This window comes from Orcinus orca, chromosome 8 (assembly GCF_937001465.1).
Source record: "Orcinus orca chromosome 8, mOrcOrc1.1, whole genome shotgun sequence".
NCBI lineage: Eukaryota > Metazoa > Chordata > Mammalia > Artiodactyla > Delphinidae > Orcinus > Orcinus orca.
Genome location: NC_064566.1, coordinates 22,774,755 through 22,795,059, shown reverse-complemented (window position 1 = coordinate 22,795,059; position 20,305 = coordinate 22,774,755). Strand labels below are relative to the sequence as shown.

General features: G+C 45.8%; 1 protein-coding gene across 2 annotated transcripts in view; it reads left to right on the top strand.

Moving 5' to 3' along the window:
- The first annotated feature begins 373 nt into the window (after window positions 1-373).
- Window positions 374-20,305, top strand: part of LDLRAD3 (low density lipoprotein receptor class A domain containing 3) — a 254,522-nt gene continuing 234,590 nt past the window's right edge. Inside the window, exon 1 of one of the 2 annotated variants that reach the window (XM_012537929.3) lies at window positions 374-526. In XM_012537929.3, the coding sequence (XP_012393383.2) occupies window positions 481-526 (46 nt within the window). In that variant the 5' untranslated portion in view covers window positions 374-480. The remainder of the gene's footprint in view (window positions 527-20,305) is intronic. The other variant, XM_049712962.1, reaches the window with a different exon arrangement.

The window sequence follows — 20,305 nt, the reverse complement described above, 5'->3', positions numbered from 1 at the left end:
TAATATTTGGCCCTTTCTTCCAACTTTTTCTTTCCCTCCCTAGAGTACACTCATTTTGTAGTTCCGTAAAGAATCCAAATTTGGGACTGAGGAGGAGATGGTGAGCGCGGCATCCCCAGACGATGGAGGAGCAAAAGGCGGAGGAAAAAGAGAAAGAGAAGGCAAGAACAGAGCCCGGGCTATTACTAGATCTTCGCCGCCAGACGGGGTTGGCGGCGAGAGGCCGCCAGGGCCGGACCCTCCGCGGCCTCCTCCGCGGCCTCTCCGAGCCTGGACACTCTAGGCAGGACGCGGGCTCGGCGCGCAGCCGGGACGCTCGCAAAACTTCGCGGAGCTGGGCCGGGGCCGGCCTGGCCGAGGAGGGCGGGGCGGGCGGGAGGAGGGACAGCGGGGGGCGGGGCCGGCGCGGCGAGGGGCGGGGTCAGCGCCGAGGCCGCGGGGGCAGCGACGGCGCCGGGCAGCGGGAGCAGCGGCCGCGCCATGTGGCTGCTGGGGCCGCTGTGCCTGCTGCTGAGCAGCGCCGCGGGTGAGTCGGGGGGCGTCCGGCGAACTTTCTTCGGGGCGCGGGACGCGGCGGCCGGGCTGCGATCGTGCCCCCTCCTCTTGCCCGGGCTGCGTCTCCCGGCGCGGGTGTGCACGGAGGGCGGACCCCGGCGCCGGGCTGGCCGGGACCCCGGCGAGGGGCCGCGGCGGGGTGCGCGCCGTCCTATTGTGTGGGCGTGCGCGCCGGCTTGTGCTGTGTTGTGTGTGCACGGGCGGGGCTTTGTGTGCAGTCCGGCTCTGGGGAGCCCGGCAGCTGCCCTGATTGGGCGTAGCTGGAGAGTTCGTGCGTGTGTGTGTGTGTGTGTGTGTGTGTGTGTGTTGTGTAGGGGAAAGGAGGAAGGGAGGGGAGGGGAGAGAACGCTTCCCTGATCCCATCATCGCAGACGCGGATGCTCCGTGCTGTGCTAGCCTCTCCAGGTCCCCTTTGGTTTCTCTTGTGTGCACCCCCGTGCCTCAGTTTCCTACCTGGACCGCAGGGCGACCGGTAATCGCCGTTTCCTTCCATTCCTCCCTGGGGCTGTGTTTGGTTTGGGCAAAGAAAGATGAAGCAGGGCCGGACCTGGGAATTATTAATCTTTCCCATTGATACTGGGAGCAGGACATTTATTTAAATCATCTGATTACCCCCACTCGACCTACAATGGCGAGATGCCCTGGGAGAGAATCCGGGCTTCATCTGCCGGCCCTTTGAACCTGGCATCGCCGTAGCGTGTGCATCCTGAGGTCCCCAGGAGCAGCATGCTATTCCAGGGAACTTTTCTGCTGATGTGGGCGCGCTCCGAATTCCAGCCTGGAGCCCTTCCCCTGCCCCTGCCCGCCGGCCACAGCTGTCAGCTGCCCCTCCTAGGGTCGCCACGCCCTTGGCCTCTTGATGTTTATTTCTGGGCGGCTGATGCCCAGAAAAGTAGGTGACAGGGCCCAGTGAACTTTCTTCAGCAGAAGCTGGCTTGCCTGACGTCGGTGCCATCCTCGTGTCTAATTAATGCCTGATTCTCCCAGATGCTTCTAGCTACTTGCTGTGGAGGTGTCTTTGGTGGTGTGTTTGTTGGGGAAGTGGAGACTCACTTAATTCTGAAGTTCCCCCTCCCTGCCAGGTGTGCACTTGGAAAGAGAAATCTCCTCCTTCCTTGAAGTCCCTGGTCCTGGCCATCCTCAGAATCCACTGGGTAGCCTTCCCCCACTCTCAGACCTATGACATCATCCCCACTCCTGGAGACTCCCGTTTAGATGTCTGTGGGTTTGCTGTGGCTTCCAGTGAGGGTGCAATGCTGGTGGCTGCTGTGGATTTTTAACCAGGTCTGGGTCACAGTGCCTTGTTCCTCCTGAACTATTGGGCCACCACAGGGAGAGAGTTCCAAGAGGGCACTGGCACTCACGGGTAGGGGTGAATGATTATTTGGAGGCTGTTAGAACAGGCAGATTTCCAGGACATCTCAGACACAAAGACCTGCCTAGATTCATGCTCTCAATTTGCATTGCCCTGGTGTGTCCCCTGATAACACCCAAGCAGGACAGTCTGGAAGCCGGGACTTGTGTTTGTCCTCAGAGAGCTGCTTGAGGGTCAGTAGAAAGTGTTATTTATTGCATCTCCCAGTTAGTACTGGGTTGCTTTGGTTGAGTCTCCAACTCTGTAAAAATAACCATAAAGTTAATTTTGTCTTTCTCTGGTCAGCACGGGTTACTTAATATGTGTGTGTACGTATAAAATAGGGCTGAAATAAATAAAATAGTCATAATGGGGAGGGAAAAATGGAGGGGGTGCGGTCACAGAATGCCTAGCTGTCCCAGGTGGTAGTTTTCTGTTACCTGTGGTCATTGAGCTTGTGTGGTTTTGTCTCACCTTTACAGTTAGTTGTTGGTTTAGAAACTTCTAGGCAGGTTGGGGTGTATGCATTTCCTGTTATATTAAGCATCATCCTTCTAGCAGGGATTCTACTTTGACCTGAAGTGTTACCAGAAACAGGGCTGGTCAGTTTTCCTGAAGCCTGCATTGGTTCAGTTTGGGGTTCATAGTAGGCCAGGGACCCTGGCCTTCTATCCCATATCCTACAGCTCGATCCTCTTCGGGGAAGTTGATAGAACAAGAGAGATTATAAAAGCTGGTGCTTTTGACTTCTGTCTTCTTTTGATAGTCTGTAAAGAAACCTGGGGTCAGAGTGGAGCCCTAGTCTGAGTTCCTGGTCTTTGTAGGTCTGAAAGGCATTTCTAGAGCAATCTGGAGGCCTTTGTTTTTCAGGAACCTTCTCAGACGCCTTCACATGTTTGTGTATGTATTTTTCTTCCTTTGTTTTTATTGTTTGTGTTAGGGAAGTGAAGCATCGATTTTGACCGCTATTATTTTTTACTGTAGCCTGTGAGAAAGGCTCAGCCCATCTGATACCCAGCTTTCCTTCCCGTGGTGGGCTCGGTGGATGTAAGTGCGTGGATGGTGAGGCATGTCTAATGGTGGCGGGGCCCTGAGGGGGTCAGACAGCTCACCTCCTTCCTGGCTGACCTTTCAGGGACTGCCTGACATTATCTTTGAAAAGGCTTGATTTCCCCTATGTGCACCCAGGAGTGTGGGTGTTGACCTTTTCTCCTGGAGAGATCTGCTTCGTGGTGTGAGTGGGTGGGTTTTATTATTATTATTTTTAACGAACTGAGTCGCTTCGTGCAGCCCAGGCTGGTCGATGAGGCCGTGTGCACCAAGTACAAATAAACACACCTTGTTGCTGTTCGTCTTCAAAGAGATGGATGAAGGCTCCCTACTGGGGTGTGAGGTGTTTTTTCCTGACAGCCCACTTAGGCCTTTCACCTTGTGATAAGTGAGGGAGAGACAGGGATATGAGCCAGTAGGGGAGGGAGGACGGTACCTTCTGGGCCTCCAAGACTGGTTTAGATGCCTCGTTGTCAAAGTCACCTGGGTAACTTGAAAGTGGACTTGTATCATCACTTTTGTGAGACAGTTTAGAGAATTTGGGGATTAGGACGGTTTCTAATCACATAATCTATGAAAGTCATGGCCTTTTCAACCTTGCATCTTTTCATGGGCAAGGAGAGGAAAGGGAACCCAGTGTTTGTGGACTGTCTCCTGTGTATGAGGTGCTTTGCTCGCCATTGAAACACATGATCCCGTTGAATTTTTCCAATAATATCATGTGATGGGAAGTCATTTTGTGGCTCCTGAGAGGTCATCTGTGCCCAGGGTGCCAGATTCTAACTCAAGTTTCTCTTGGGCCACAGTCTGGGCTTTCCCCCCTGTTTCTAGGCATCCTTCCATGCCTTTCCCCTATGTACTTTCGTGAATTAACAATCCATGAGCTTGTTTCCATAAACAGCCCCCCTTCCCAAATCTGTCCACTTTGCAGTCACAGCAGTTGGTATTTGTGGTAATACATAAAAATAAATCCCAGCAACTTCCCTGGTGGCGCAGTGGTTGAGCATCTGCCTGCCAATGCAGGGGACATGGGTTCGAGCCCTGGTCCGGGAAGATCCCACATGCCGCGGAGCAAATAAGCCCGTGCGCCACAACTACTGAGCCTGCGCTCTAGAGCCCGCAAGCCACAACTACTGAGCCCGTGTGCCACAACTACTGAAGCCCACGCGCCTAGAGCCTGTGCTCCGCAACAAGAGAAGCCATCACAGTGAGAAGCCCACGTACCGCAATGAAGAGTAGCCTCCGCTTGCCGCAACCAGAGAAAGCCCGTGCACAGCAACGAAGACCCAACACAACCAAAAATAAATAAAAATAAAATGAAATAAATCCCAGTCCTCGAGTAAAAATGGAACTTTCAAAATAGCACCCGTATTTTTACTCTGTGCCTGGGAGAGGCACGCCTGGCAGGGAGTTACCACTGGACACGGTTCCATTTCTTGACCTGAGTTGTAGTTACATGGGTTTGTTTTCATTCATTAAGCTCAATATTTACATTTCCCCTCTCTTATATGTTTATCATATTTTACAATTAAAAAATAAAAGATGCTATATACCATGGATGACTCAGAGTGATTGAACTGTTTTTAGCTATGAGATAGCCCTGGGGGCAAATCTGTTTTTGGCTGTGGAGTTGTCCTGTTTGTTCTCTTCCCCTCTTTCTTTCTCTCTTTGGAATATTTTGGAATCGCGTGGGCCATCCTAACTGTACAGCTATTTTTGCCTGTGCCTCTACCTGACAATTGGGGAGATTTTTAAGATGACAGCTCCTCTGTGTGTGTGTGTGTGTGTGTGTGTGTGTCTGTCTTTCATTGTAACTGTTGTGAAAGAGTCTACTTTCTTGGGTCCTGAGGAGCGCCCTTGAAGACGTTTACTGGGAGAACATCTGGGGATGCAGCACTTGCGTGTCACATCTGCTTGCTGTTTACTCTTGCTTACGGGATACGTGGACTTTTGTGACACGGTAACTGCCCAGTCAGAGGCATGGCAAATGTTTCTTTCAGGTAGGATTGTTAGGGTTTCTGGAGACGGCTGCAGGGATGGGGTTAGTCTAGGGAAGTGTCTCCGCCTCGGTGCTGTTGACATTGGAGAGTTCTTTGTTATGGAGGCTGTCTTGTGCATTGTACGGTATTTAGCAGCATCCCTGGTCCTTGATGCCAGTAGCAGCCTCCCCCAGTTGTTACAACCAACAACGTCTCCAGCTGTTACCAAATGCCCCCTGGGGGCAAAAATCACCCCCACTTGAGTACCCCAGTTGAGAACCCCTAGTCTGGTGTGAGTGCCCCCTTGCCATACATCTTGAGCATTCTGACTGCTCATCCTGAGAGTGTCTTTTAGATGCAGTGGTTCAGGATGGCATCCTCCTCCCAAGGGTGTCTTAGTCATCAGGTTTCTGCTTTCTGTTTCTGCAACCCCACAAGTTCAGTCAGTGTGAAAATACATTTTTATGTAGAAACACCCTCAGCATTGACCTTTCCCTCCTGTTTCCCTCTTGTGCCATAGTGAAAGCGGGTAACCTTGGAGATTGTGGAATTGGTTCCCTTGGGAGTGACAGGCTGAGAAAGCAGGTAAAAGGCAGGTGGCGGGGGCTTCCCTGGTGGCGCAGTGGTTGAGAGTCCGCCTGCCGATTCAGGGGACATGGGTTCATGCCCCGGTCCAGGAGGATCCCACATGCCGCGGAGCGGCTGAGCCTGTGAGCCATGGCCGCTGAGCCTGCGCGTCCGGAGCTTGTGCTCCGCAACCGGAGAGGCCACAACAGTGAGAGGCCCGCGTACCGCAAAAAAAAAAAAAAAAGGCAGGTGGCGGGTGACACCAGAAGCCACTCGGTTCCCTGAGTAAACTGTTAAGCTCGGGAGGCTCACTAGCGCAGGGAACTGGAGGAGAAGCTATCTGAAAGTTTGCCTTGGGAGTTGCGCGTTGAAATCTTACCCTGGAAGTCCCCCTGCCTCTGCCCTACAGAGCAGTCATTGTTCCGCTCGGTTCCCATTTCTCCCCGTGATTCCCTCCCCCTTCCCATCAAAAGCTTTTATAACTTGAGTTCCTTCTGCAGGTGGGCGGGAGTGTGTGGAGGGGAATCCTCTGTACTAGCAGCCAGTTGGTTTTGGAGAAATTCTCATCTTCTGCTTTCTTCTCTGAAGTCTTTGGAAAGTTACACTCTGCGTCACTTTGTAACTCTTGCATTCCTTTAAGACACTTTGCCTCCCAGCTGTCCTCCTTTGTCCTTCTCCTTTGTTCGGTGGCCAGTCTTCCTTGGGTTTTTTGCTTCCTCCTCTCTTCAGACCAGCGAAGTGCATTGTCTGCCGCTGCCTTCTTTTGTGTGTGGATTCGCGGGAGAAAGGATGTACCAATAGAGGGGCGCTGGGTTTGAAGGGGAGAAGTGCTCGTTATCTTCCCTCAGGCACACGAGAGCCTCAATCACGCCCTCTTCCAAAAGGCTTCTCCAGGGAAGAGCCCTAGCTTCCCGAGCAGGCGACCCTTTTTTTCCCTTTTGTCTCTGGGTAACTCGAAAACTCTCCTTGACCCTTTATTTGGCTGTTCACTAGTGCGGTACCAGCTCTGTGCTGTAGGGGGGCAGAGCTGTGTAGAACTTGTTCTTGGCCCTTGAAGAATTAAATGATCCAGTGAAGGAAATGGGGTTGTTTGCCTCTGTCGTGATCTGGGAAGGGCAGAGACACGTCTCCCAAAAGTGGGGTTTTGGAGGTGTTTCTAAATGTGAGATATACTGACGGATGCACAACCTTCTTGGGAACAAAGCTGTGTGTATGTCACAAGGTCTTGGCAAACGTGGATATCTGGTCATTGGGAATGTTTAATGGATGGGTCATTCTTTTAAAAAAATTTTTATTTTTATATAATTTTTAAAGGTTACTTTTCATTTAAAGTTATTACAAAATATTGGCAATATTCCCTGTGTTGTACAATACATCCTTGAGCCTGTCTTACACCCAGTAGTGCTTGTATCTCCCACTCCCAACCCCTTTATTGCCACTCCACTGGTAACCAGTAGCTTGTTCTCTACATCTGAGTCTGCTTCGTTTATGCTGTATTCACTCATTTGTTGTAGTTTTTAGATTCCACATATAAGTGATGTCATACAGTATCTATCTTTCTCAGTCTTCTTTCACTGAGTATAATGCCCTCCAGGTTGGATGGGTCATTCTTGATCAGGTTTCAGAGGTGATGACACATGTCCTAGCTTGCTTCTTTAGCTTAGGTATCCAGATAAAATGTTGGGGTACATCTGTTGGTATTCTGAGGCTCTTTTAGCTCTAGGCTTATGAGATTCTAACGAGACATTTCTTCTGTGGCTTTAGGCAACAACCTTCTTTATCTTATCATACTACCTACAGACACATATATGTACATACTACATATACTGTATATGATAAATATGTGTATATATGTATAATATACATATCTTGGTATATGTATGTATATATATACACACATATCTTGGTGTATGTATATATACATGTCTTTATATATATATCTTACCTCTTTTAGTCACTAATCCTACTAGCTTGTAAACTCCTTAAGGGCTAGGATCATATGTTAAATGTATATGTCATATTTCTTACTTCTTTTGTGGGGTCTAGGAGCGTAATGACGGCTACCACTCACTGGAGGGTTACTCTACCCGGCAGGGTGCCAAGACTGTACATGTATCATTTTGTTGTAATCTTCCTGAATTAAAAACATTACAGAAATAATGCATTGAATATATGCTCACTATAAAAATTTCAAGCACAACAGAAGTCATTAAAATAAAACGTTAAAATCTGTCTTCATCCTGTTTACCTTTTTTTCCTCTTTTGAAAATTACTATTAACTGTCTGGTATATATCACTTTAGTCCTTGTGTGCCCATAGAGTTTAATGAGCTCATACTTGTCTATATTTGTAGTTTTTTGACTTGCTTTTTTTCCTTAAAGACTGAATTTTGTCAGTTCTACTTTGAGTTATCTGAATTGGTCACACCTGCCTCCTGTTGTTTAAACCTTCCAGTTATTCCAAAGCATTTGGCCTTTTCACTCAACTTCACTTGCAGTTCACTTTCTCAGTTCGTGAATGGCAATCCTTTTGCCTCTATCTCAGAAACAAAATGTGGTATGGTTTCAGCTGTCTCTGGATATATTCAAGCACCTTCCTTTAAGGTGTTTGGCTTATGCTTTGCAAGAAAATATGGAATTTTAGTCTTTCTCCAATGACAGCTATTTGTTTCCCTATTTTCAAATTTACGCGGTTCCCTTGCCTTTTTGTATACACAATAATTTTTCATTTCAATGCAAAATTTTAGTGTCATCTTTTACAAGACATTCTGAATAGCAGGTAAATTCAACCTCTGCATTACCAACAATGCACAGAACTGGACTGAAGTGATGACTCACATCAGCCGCTGTGACCAGGTTCACCCAGGCACTGCCAGTGACCAATAGATCACAGCTTCTGCTTACCCTGTGCTCTCATAAGAGGCTGTTGGCTGTTGGGCACATCTTGATTTCAGAGATGTTACAGTATTAAAGATGAATTAGGCACATCCTGATTTCGGAGATGTTCCAATACCAAAGTTATGTGTCTTCTTGGCCATCTTTCTTTTAGTTCTTATATAACTACCCATTCTTTTAAAAACAGCTTTAAAAACATCTGGTATATGTCAATACCATAATTTTTTTCATGCCTCCTATGCTGATGAATCTTATTTCATTTTCACAGCAGTTCATTTAGGTAGGTGGTATGCTCTGCCGTTTCAGAGATGGGGAAACTAGAAGGCTAAGGAATTTTCCCAAGCCCGCAGCCAGTAAGAGTTGGTTTCAGAATTGTCATGTAGGTCTGCACAACTTAAACCTGTGCTCTTGACTGCTGGCTCTACTGCTTTGGCACTGAGTAGACACTCAAGTTCGCGTGTGTTGGAAGAAGGAGGTGTACTCCCTAGCTTGTGCTAGAGAATTCCATCACTGGGTAGTGGTGTCAGTATTGAGTCCATGCTTATTATGTTGGATAGAATGATCTGTTGGAGAGCCATTGGTCGGGGCATATCTCAAGTTGATTTTATTCATGTGGCCTGTCCTTGGCCGATTGAAACTGACATTTTGCTCTTCCCTGCTATGGAGGACTTGTTGTTATAGGCATTTAAATTAGCCTTTGTAGAGGCTTCCTTTATTAAAAGAAACAATAACAACAAATTATTTCAGCACCATGAGACTTGCCTTTGAATGTATTCATGATGGAGAATTTTTCCCCCGCTTTGATGGAAATATTTTGTTGGAATACCAACCAAAAGCAATTTCTTTTTGGTCAGTACTGCCCTCAAATAGTGCTGGGTGCCAAAAAGAAGGGCCCACTGTTTATAAAGTCTAGAAATAGATTTTTAAGGCAGAAATATAGTGCTGATTATAATGCCTCCTATAAAAAGAAAAAATCTAAGTTTTTTCTTATTTTTTCACTCTGAGCTTAAGCTTGTTTAGTTCACATGAGAGAGAACTTTTTCTGAACTACTCATTGATGTTATTTATTGTGGAAGGTGAAATGTTAATGTACTGTACCAGAAAGAAGTTGTAGCTGGCAAGAATTTGCCCCATCTTGTTACCTCAAACCAAGGGGCTCTTGTGGGCAGCAGGTCCAGTCTTGTGTGGAAGTAACGCTGCAGGTCTGAAAAGCGTTAATAACTACAGGCAAGCCAGAATGAGCCTCAGAATTCCAAACCCTTACTCCCAAGTTCTCTCCTGAAAACTGTTTCTCTTTTTAATGAGTCATTGTGATACCAGGAGACTGTAATTTGGGTGAATTTGCAGGTGCTCAAGTCCAACTGTGATTTTCGACAGGCGACGTAGTTCAGTCTAAAGACAGGGTTGTCTCTGGCCTGGAGGGAGGCCGCAGCAAAGAGGGAGGGCAGCCAGTCAGCTGACTCTGGAGCAGGCCTTCAGGAACTGGGCGCTGGAGGGACATGGCTGTATGAATAACTTGATTTAGAAGACGTGCGGACCTAAGATGCCGGTGTTCCATGTGGGACGCTCGTGTGCCTGTTGGCAGAGAGAAACGCAAATATAAATGGTGTGTAACTTTATTGCATTAAAAATCCCTTCTCGTTATTATAAGGCCCAGTGAGGTTAGCTCTAGGGATATCACAAGTACGCTGTCTTTGATGGCCTTAGGGGAGCATTTTCCTTCAGCTTTTGCCTTGAATCAGGGCAGTGTTCTCCGAGAGTCATTAAACTAACTGGACACGGCTGAGAAGTGAGACCTCATCACACTTGTAGCTCCATAGTCAGTTGAAAAAAAAGCCTCTCGATTGGTTTGGAAAGTGCTAAATTTAACTTGTTTTTTTATTTTAAAAATAAGATGGGGGAGTCTGGGGACGATGAAAGAGTGATTAGCAGCATAGGGTGTTTCATCAGAAAAACATCCAAAGCTGTAAAAAACTGTTGATGCTAAAAGAAACCAGAACAGAACCGAATGGAAGTTTCAGAAGCAGACTTTATAAAAGTTTGATTAAAAGGTATGATAGGAGGGAGCCCAGCTGGCTGGGGCCTGGCTTAGCGGGACTGGAAAGAATGGTTGCTAATTACTGTAAAAGAGATAAAGTTGGAAAGAATGACTCGCATCAGGAATATTCCGTATTAATTAAAGATTGCATTAACCTTGTAAATGTTATAGAGAAATGATAAACATCTGTGGAACCTGTGAAGGACAGCAGTGATGCAGTAGGGGAAGATTTAGCATGCCCAAAGTTCAGTTATGTTGCCCAAGTAGATGATAATGATATTGGACTATATGTTCAGGGAGAGGAACACAGTCCAGCACTGAGGGGGCAATCTCAGGACCTTTTGAAAGTACCCATAAAATGTAACTCAGCAATAATCTTGAACTGAAGAAAGAACTCTCCCATTCTCGTGTGATTCAAGTTCCATGAGGCGGGATGGGGTCTGTCGTGTTCTTTGGTGTCCATCTTATTTGTTTTACGGTCCAGCACCTGAGTCAGGGCTTGGCTTCGTGTCTGTCACACAATAGGGTTTCCTGTAAGTTACCTGGAAGGCACGGAGGTGATCACTAAAGATAAGTGACTATGACTTTGAAGAAGAGAAGCAGTTGAGGGAAGAATGAAATTTAGATGTTGCCCTTTGGTGACACATTGTTTCTTCTCTAGATTTTAAAACAGTCTCATTTGGCTTCAAAGACCTGCAGAGATCTTTACCAGAGACACCTGTGGCTTAAAAAAAAACATGACAAAAAGCGAGAGGCCTTTGAGAGGGAAATGGATTATAGCAATTGTAAAGTCAGGTGATAAATTAGACAATTGGGAGTCTAGCATGTGGCGTATAAACAGGGGTTTCTGACAGGTGAATGAAAACTGTGCATCTTAATTCCATTTGAGGGGACTTCACACAGTTTACTTAAGGAACGTGAGAAGTTACTGCGAGGAAAAAGTGAAAGCAGTTCTCTTATAAAATAACAGTGTTGAAAACATTAAACAATAAGAAAATTAAGGTTATCTTCCGGTCTAATTTAAAAGGAAATAAAAGTTTGCTACTGAAACCACACAAATGATTCAAGGAAGGAAGTGCATCAATCAATATAGTCTTAGAGGGAAGTGGAGGGTAATAGAAATACATCAATTATAAGACTAAGTGTACAACAAAATGCCACTAACTCTTGCGGAAAAAAAATTACCCATCTATTCATTGTGAGAGACATAGTAAAATCCAAAAGATAGAGAGTGAAAAGTTAGGGAAATAAAATCCTGTATGCAAGGGCTACTTTCGTGGTATCAGATGAGTAATTGCATAGCATTAAGCATTAAAGGAGATAAACAGGGTTACTGCAAATGGCAAAAGTTTCATTAAACAAGTATCTGATAATGCCATGTAAAAAGACATGAAGAATTAGGAACATAATTAAAGGGTGTTGAAGGTTCTTTGAGATAAGATTAGCAAGTGCTTGCCAAATTTTGGAAGGTTAAAACATTTAGAGAGTACCTAATTTTAATGTTTCAAAGAAAAGGTCCGTGGGAATAGGGACCACCAAATCTAAAATGTGCTGGCGACTCGGCAACGAGAATCTGCCGTCAGGGGTGGCGGGTGAGACCGGCTGCTTCCTCAGGACACCCCTGGGGCCTTTCCTCCACATACCTGCTCCATGGGTTTGTGGAATTGTTTGCTAACGGAAGCTTTGGGGATAAAATCCTCCCTGCTAATGAGACGAGAAGGTTGATAAAGCTTCGAGTTGGGCTTATTCTGACACCAGCGTCTGTGGGTGGGAATTTACAAGAGCAGTTTAAGCCCTGCCATATGGATAGAAAAGGAGACTGCAAAAGTGATTGAGAAGACAAATCTGTTTTTGCTTTTATATCTTAGTAAGCATTGACATTATTTAAATTATTAGAAAACATCTTCCTGGTTGAGTATAGTGTATTTGCTCCTTTAAGAAGGTAATCTTGTCATGGGAGTATGGTGGAGAGCTTTGCTACTCAAAATGGGGTCTCCAGGCCGACAGCATCAAGCATCACCTGAATCAGAATTTGCACTTAAACAAGATCCTCGGGTGACCCTGGCTCGCGTTCAAGTTTGAGATGCACTTATGTCGTAGCTAAGAATGCAGGCTTTCCAGGGAGCCAGCCTAGGTTCAAATCCCGGCTCACTGCCTCAGCTTTGGCTAGGTTTCTTCAACCTTCTGCAACCCGCTGTGTCTTCATCTGTAAATAGGGATAATAATGGTCCCTCCCATGTAGAAATCTTGTGAGTGAGGTAATGCATGTGGGGCTCTTAGCTTTTATGATTGCTCACTAACATAACTAAATGTTGTTTAACATTTAGTAACGTATAACTAAGTGTTATTTAAATAATTATTCCAGTTTATTGTAAAAATTCGGACAAAAATTTAGAAAAACGAAACTTACAGTTCTATGATCTAAAGACTGTTAACACGTTGGTTTATTTTCTTTGCTTTTTATGTCGTTTTGATCATCCGGAGAATATAATTTCATATCCTGCTCTTTTCACTTGTGAATGTAGCATTGGCATTTTCCCTCCTTAAGCTGATGTGGGAGAACAAATGGTCTAACATCCCAGCATGGCTGGGTGTATTCTTTGATGTCGGCTGTAAAAATCCTCTAAACCAACCAAGTCAGCGGCATGCTCTTTCACAGCTTGTTTCCTTGTCTATACATACAGGCTGCTATTCCCTGCCCTGTCTGATTTTACCTGGTAGTCGTTGAGGATCCTTTGAGGATCATGTATGTGAAAACAGCTAGTGATAGATAAAATTCTGCTCACATCTATGTTACTGTAAATGGGTGGTCTTGCTATGTAGGAAGAGCCTAGAAGCGTAATTACCCACTGACTCCACAATTCCACTTCTAGGACTTTATCCTGACGGGATGTGTACAAAGATTCAGCCATGAGGATTGTGTGCCAGCGTTGCTTTTAATGGTGAAAGGCTGGAAGCTAATGCTTCCTAGAAAGGGTGAGGTACCACATCAATATGCTAGAATACAATGCAGGCAGTAAGAAGGATGCTCTCCAATATGACATCCACTTGCCACGTGTGGCTACTTAAAGTTAAATTAGTTAAGATTAAATAAAATAAAAAACCAAAATCTTCTGTCACACCAGGCATATTCAAAATGCTCATCAGCCCCACGTGGCTAGTGGCTACCTTATTCGGCAGCTCAGATGTGGAAAATTTCCATCATCGCAGAAAGTTCTGTTGGATGGCACTGTTCCCGAAGAATAATTCTTACATGGAAAGAAAACTCTTAAGAAACAGAATGATTCAGATTTGCAGTATGTGTGTGTTATAAGTTTCCCCTTGGTACTTGGGGCACAACATAGCATTTCTTCATTTTTCTAAATTCCATCAAATCTAGCCCCGATTGCCTTCCGTCACCAAAAGCTAGCAATTTGCTGTAAGTCAATTGTTGAATTCTGCAGATCTTCTCAGGACCCCTGGGTGCCTGACCCGGTCACTGGCATTACTATTGCTTTTTGTTCTAAGGCCTGTTGCTTAGCTTTGGACCTTCTTGTTTGCCAAACACTTCAATCCACCTCTTCCCATAAATTAACTCTCCCACACATTTTACAGCAATGATTCACAAGGGCTGCATGGAGAGTAAACCCCTATGCCTCTCCCCCGTTCAGATGGGTGGGAAATGTTACCTGTGGGGAGAAAAAAGGCTGAAGCCAGCCTACATTAGTAATCAATAATAAGAAAACTCTCAATTGGTTTGTGCGCTCAGCTTTCGTCTGGTTTGCAGATCCCAGTGGATACTTCGGAGAGGGCTCTGCAGTGGTGGACCCTGCATCCCCGCCCTTCCCAGCAGCATCAGGCCTCCAGGCACCCAGGCCTCTTCAGGAACACCCTCCCTGCCTTGCCAGTGGGCTGAACTGATACAGATGACCCTTGCCCTAACTTCCTTGGCGGACGGTGTTGGTGCCCAAGTGATCCCTATTTCTTGCTGGAGTTTTAGCAGATGGTTCTGGCCAGCTTGACTGAGAAGGGTTTCCCAGCTCGTTCCTTCTCCCACAGCTAAATGCAGCCTTATGTCTATAGTGTACCCTTGCTTGCTGTCTGGTCTTACTATTGATTTAAGCTATGCCCGTGTTTGTACAGTTTTTCAGAGAAAGCTTCCTCTACACCCTTCACAACTCTACTAGTGAATTTCCTTGTCTAGAAAGCTTTCCTCCCATATTCAATTCCCAACCCAGAATGAATCTCACTTCTTTTTAAAAAAAATTGATATATGTCTACATTGCGAAATGATTAGCACAGTAAGTTAACACCCATCGCTTTACATAGTTACAATTTTTTTTCTTGTGGTGAGAACTTTTAAGATGTACTCCTTTAGCAACTTTCAAATATATAATACAGTATTGTTAACTATAGTCGTCATGCTGTACATTACATCCCAGGACTTATTAAGAATAAAACTGGAAGTTTGTACCTTTTGACCACTGTCACCCATTTCTCTACCCGCCCCCCCATCCCAGCCCCTCCCTCTGGCAAACACCAGTCTGTTCTTTTCTATGAATTTGGGTTTTTTAAAGATTCCACATATAGGTCAGATCGTACAGTATATGTCTTTCTCTGTCTGACATATTTCACTTAGCATAATACCCTCAAGGTCCATCCATGTATTCCAAATGGCAGGATATCCTTTTTTTATGGCTGAATAATATTCCATAATCTCACTTCTTAACGGCTCCCACTACCTTGCTTTTGTTCATGTTAAACTTCACACGTGGTATTCTAATTTATTTATGCTCGTTCCCTATACTTGAGTGGTTCTTAAACCTCAATGATTATAAGAGTAGCCTGGGGGTTTCAAAATACATACTTTTTAATTACTTTAAATTCTGGAATCTCTCAAACATCATAAAAAAACCAAGAATAATATAACAAATGCTAGTGTACCTGTCACACAGATCTATCAGATTTTTAACATTTTCCATATAAATTCAGATTTCTTAAAGAAAAAAATATTACAGATACTCTCGAAGACTGTCCCTCATCTCATTACCTTCTCTTCTGCCCAGAGGCCACTACGATCCTCAAGTTGGCATATAGCCTTTCTGTCTCTGTTTTTATCTTTTCCCGCATTTGTGTGTGTCTCTTTCCAATGCATAATATTTTAAAGTGTACATAAGTGCTATCATTCTGTGTGTACTTTTGCAACTTAATTTTTTCATTTATTCTTGTAATTTTGAGGTCCATCCCTGTTGCCATATGTAGATGTGTTTTTTTTAACTGCTTTAGGTTTCCCATTGTATGAATATGCAGAAGCTTGTTCACTCATCTCTTAAGACATTTAGGTTGTGACCATGACTAGCCACTGCAGTGAAAATCCTTGTGCACAGAGCAGGACTTCATAATATTCTCGAAGTAGAATCCTGGATCAAAGGGTTTGCACGTTCTCCGCTTGTCTAGGTAATGCCAACTTACCCTCTGAAATGGTCCTATCTATTTATATTCCCATTAGTGGTTTATGAGAGCACCTGCTTCCCCACATTTCTTCCAATATTTGGACTTGAGTTCTTCATTAGTTTTCCCAAGGGCACAAAGTGGTAACTTGCTGTGGTTTCAATGTCCTTTCCCTTGATTCCCAGTGAGGGGAGTGCGGTAGGCTGTGGCCAGACCTCCCCGCCTCGTCCCCCCACTCCTTGGTCCCCCAGCTGGATATAGATGGAGAATCGGGAAGACGTTCGGCGCAGGTGCAGGTGAGAGATGGTTGCTTCTGTGTCGGCATGGCCAGAATTTCCAGGTCCAGAACTCCAGGCCTTGGGGCTGGGTAATCAGGTCTAATTCTGCTGAAGGGCTGAATGTCTGCTTTCGACATGGATTCTGGGGGCTCCTATGGCTCAGCATCTCGAAGGCGGTTCTGGGCTCCTCTGTCTTGGTAGGTGTTTTACCCTGTAAGGGCTGCTGAGATCACTGGACTAGGGGTGCTCCATGGTGAGAAAACCAGCAGGGCACTGGGGAGCCACTTTCTGGACTCCACTTCTGATGGTGGTGTGGGGAGTGATGGCTCAGAAGAGAGGCAGGCTCTTGGATCAAATGGTCTGGGTTCAGATCCTGGCTGTGTGACCTTAGGCCAGTTACAGGACCTCTCTGTGCCTCAGTGGGCTCTTTCCCTGTAAAAGGGAGATGATGCCAGCCTCATAGCATTCTTGGAGGTATTCTCTGTGCCTCAGTGGGCCCTTTCCCTGTAAAAGGGAGGTAATGCCAGCCTCATAGCATTCTTGGGGAGTGTGGACGAGATCATGGATGCAAGGTATTTAAGCCTGGTGCCTGGCACTTCCGCAGCGTCACCACCTGCTTACTAATCCATGCTCTGCAGCTGGGTTTGAGGGCTGGGGGTGTCGTTTATGTCTGAACTCCCAGTGCCCAGCCCAGTGCTGGTACTGAAGTGGGGGCTCAGTGAATGGTTGTTGAATGAATGTATGAGCTTCTACTTATGTATGAACTTCAGTTTGTACCGCAGGCTATGTTCAGCCTATTGAGTACTGGAAATATTTTCGACCAGGGACGACTGTGATTCTGGTCTTAAAACAGAGATGAGGACTCTTGGTCCGCCTGGCATTTTCAGTCCTGAAATTTCTGGTCATCAACCATGAGCCTGAAATTAGGTTTTTCTGACTCATTTTCACACTGACTTTGAAAATTTTATTCTTCCCATTTTTTCTCTCCCTGAGATGTTTTCCCTTTGCCTTGTTGGCCTTCCTGAAACATTCAAACAGCTTTTTTGTTTGTTTGTTTGGTGGCTCTGAAATACCCAAGTATTTGGAGTTCACACTGGAGCTTGTGTACAAGTTCTAGAGGGTACTCTTCTTCATGACCTAGGACATATTGAAGGGTCAGTACTAGGTTAGACTCTGGAAGGAGAGTCCTGAGAATTCTGGATATATTGTAGGTCTGCTGCAAGTTCAAACGGCTCGTCTCAGTCTTTGCCTCTACAGAATCCTTTTTCCCACTTTTCAATCGAAGAGGGTGAATACACCCTATGGGGCCATCATGCAGACTAAGTGACTGATGATAATTTTCCATATGTGGTCCTGCTCTGACTTCAAGGGAATGAACAGCTTGCTTCTGGGAGGTAATCATTACGTTTCCTGGGTTCTCTGGAGCACCTCCTTTTAAATGAGTTCCTACGGTGAACAAAAGAGCCTCAAAGATTTTGAAATAGAAATGCCCTTCCTCTAAGTACATTTAGAGGAAGACACACGGACTGTTCCCTTGTCTGTTTAAATAATTTTCATTTATTTGAGAGACGGAGGAGGAGAGCAGATTGGAATGAAATTGAACTCTCTCTGGACGTGAGTTCTTTGCATACATAAGGCACCATACAAAGGCCATTTAGTGGATCCAGAAACCCAGGGGGATGAGGAACAAAACAGAGGGTAAATGGCTAGCTTTGTAGAATAAATAAATAACAGTGCCACATGGAAAGGGTGACTTGAATGAAGGGAGGGAAATAATGTGGTAAAGACTAAACCAAAGAAGACGTAATCAAAACAACACGAAGTCAGAGTGCAAAGTTGTAAATTTAATGGGAGAGCAGAGTCGAGTCGTGTAGTGACAGTTAATCAGAATTGTGGGGTGAAGGAAGTGCTGGGCCCCAGAGACAATGGATTTCAATCCCATCAGATTAGAATTTTAATTACTGTCCTTTTGCATTGCCTGGGATTTTGGGATGAACATATTTGTGTGTGTGTGTGTATATATACATATATATACACACAGCCTTGTATATAGATGTGTGTGTTTATATACATATAAATGTTGCTAGCTTTGGTTCTAGGGAGAAATTCAGCATCGGACATAGGAAGTCATCACACTACATCTGCTTCTCTATTTTAAAATGATCTATTGCGGATGATATCACTGGCTTCTTGGAACAATTACTTATTGATCACTTACTTGTAAGGCACTGTGGCAGGTACTGATGGATGTACAGAGCTTCCCCTGACTTTAAGTAATTGAGTTTTAGCACAAGAGGGAAGATGTGCACATAGGTCTGAATAAGGCATGTGTGGTCATGTGGAGAGCAATGCAGTCAGGAAAGTGGCACAGACCAGATGCTGCCCGAGTTCAGAGGAGGACCACGCTTCTTCCAGCTGCAGTGGATACACAGGGATTGTGAAGGAGGTCCCTGACATGAGCTTGGAGGAAAGGGTGGGAGTGAGGCTGGAATTTCAGGCTGGTGGGGCAGAGTCCCAGAGGTGGGAAGGTATATGGTGTATCTGGGGACTCACAAAGATTGTAGTTTTGCTGGAGTCTCAAGAAGCCATGGGAGATAAAGCTAGGAAGTGGGCATGTCTACTACGAAGACTGCTTCTACTAACTGTCCCAGTTAATGGTACTTACTGTGTCCCAGGCACTGTGGAAAGTGCTTTACACACATGATTTTGTCAGATCTTCTCAAGATCCCTGTGAGATAGGGACTGTCGCCATCATGGCTTGACTGACGCTCAGAGAAACAAAGCAACTTGCCTGGACTTGGGTAAGAGCTAGGCTGTGGACCCTGGGCTTTTCCAGCTCTAGGGCCCGTGCTTTGGTGGGTGGCGTGGTGATGACCAGAGACGCCAGTGAGAGCTTGGGCTCATGTGATCGGCACTGAGAAGGTTTTGCCTTGATCAAATCTGTTTGGAAAGGCTGGGGTTGGCCTTTTTATGGAGGCTCTGGTATGTCTGAGTAAGGACAACCTTTTCTGGACTGTCTGATGCAGGAAGGGGCCTGGATTTGGAGACCTTGGAGTGAACAGTTTCCCTTGCGTGGTGAGAGCAGAAGCTGGGTTTGTAAATTAGGGTAAAGAAGTTGAGCTGGGGATGAAGTGGAGGCAGCCATGCCCTCCTGATGGGCGTATTCGGGGGACTTCCATGCTTGAATTTATGGACCAGTAAAGTAATGAAAAATAAACCAAAAGAGGCTGGACTTTCGATGTTGCCTCACCTACCTTTATTTGATCAAACGAGGACAATGAAAAAAGAATCACCTTTTATCAAATCGCCACCATTTTATAATAGACATCAGATTTTAATACAACAATATAGGAGTAGCTCATCCTCAGAACACAGGGTGGTCCTTTAAATGGGGTTCGAAGAAGCGCTGCAGCAATTGTTCCTTCAGTTTCTAATTTCGTCGCTGACCACTGAACCCTTCGCAGTGGACCAAGGCGTTGTTGCGATGCGCGCTTGGGAACCGCGGGTAGAGGCCGTCCTGTCCCGAGGTGTGAGTGCGGGGGAAGGAAGCTGGAAGCAGAGGCTGGGGGCAGTGGGAGATGTCGGTGACCTGTGTTCAGGAATGTGCGTGTTTAGGGTTTAGGGAAGGGTTTTCTAGGGAGCCCTGACGATGTTGAGAGGAACTGGGGAGGGCTCCTGAGAACATAGGAGGGTGGGACATGCCGGAGAGACGAGGGAGGGAAGAAAAACGGTGGGGGAAGATCTGACATTTATTTAACACCCGCCGGAGGTGCGTTATGAGAGATCTCTCACGTGATCCTCATAAAAAGTCTCTGGGAGGCAGAGGCACTATTATTCCCATTTTACAGATGAGGAAACTGATACTGCAGGTGTTGGATGTGCCGAAGTCACGTCACAGCCAGGTCGCAGAGCTGGGGTTCACATGCTGTTTGGAACCTAAAAGGTGGCTTATTTATTTGGAGTAACAGTCGTGATGTGTTGAGGCCCTTCTGCGTTTCCCCTTGGGCCTCGTTGGTTGTCTTGTGACTTGGTGACTGTGTCAGGCGCTTATATTCCTAAAGCGCAGCCTCAGCATTTGGTATCTGGCAGACGGGACCGTATCGATGTACAGATTTCCTAAGAGCGTCTGGCGTGCGCGCCAGCCCCCGGCTCAGCTTCAC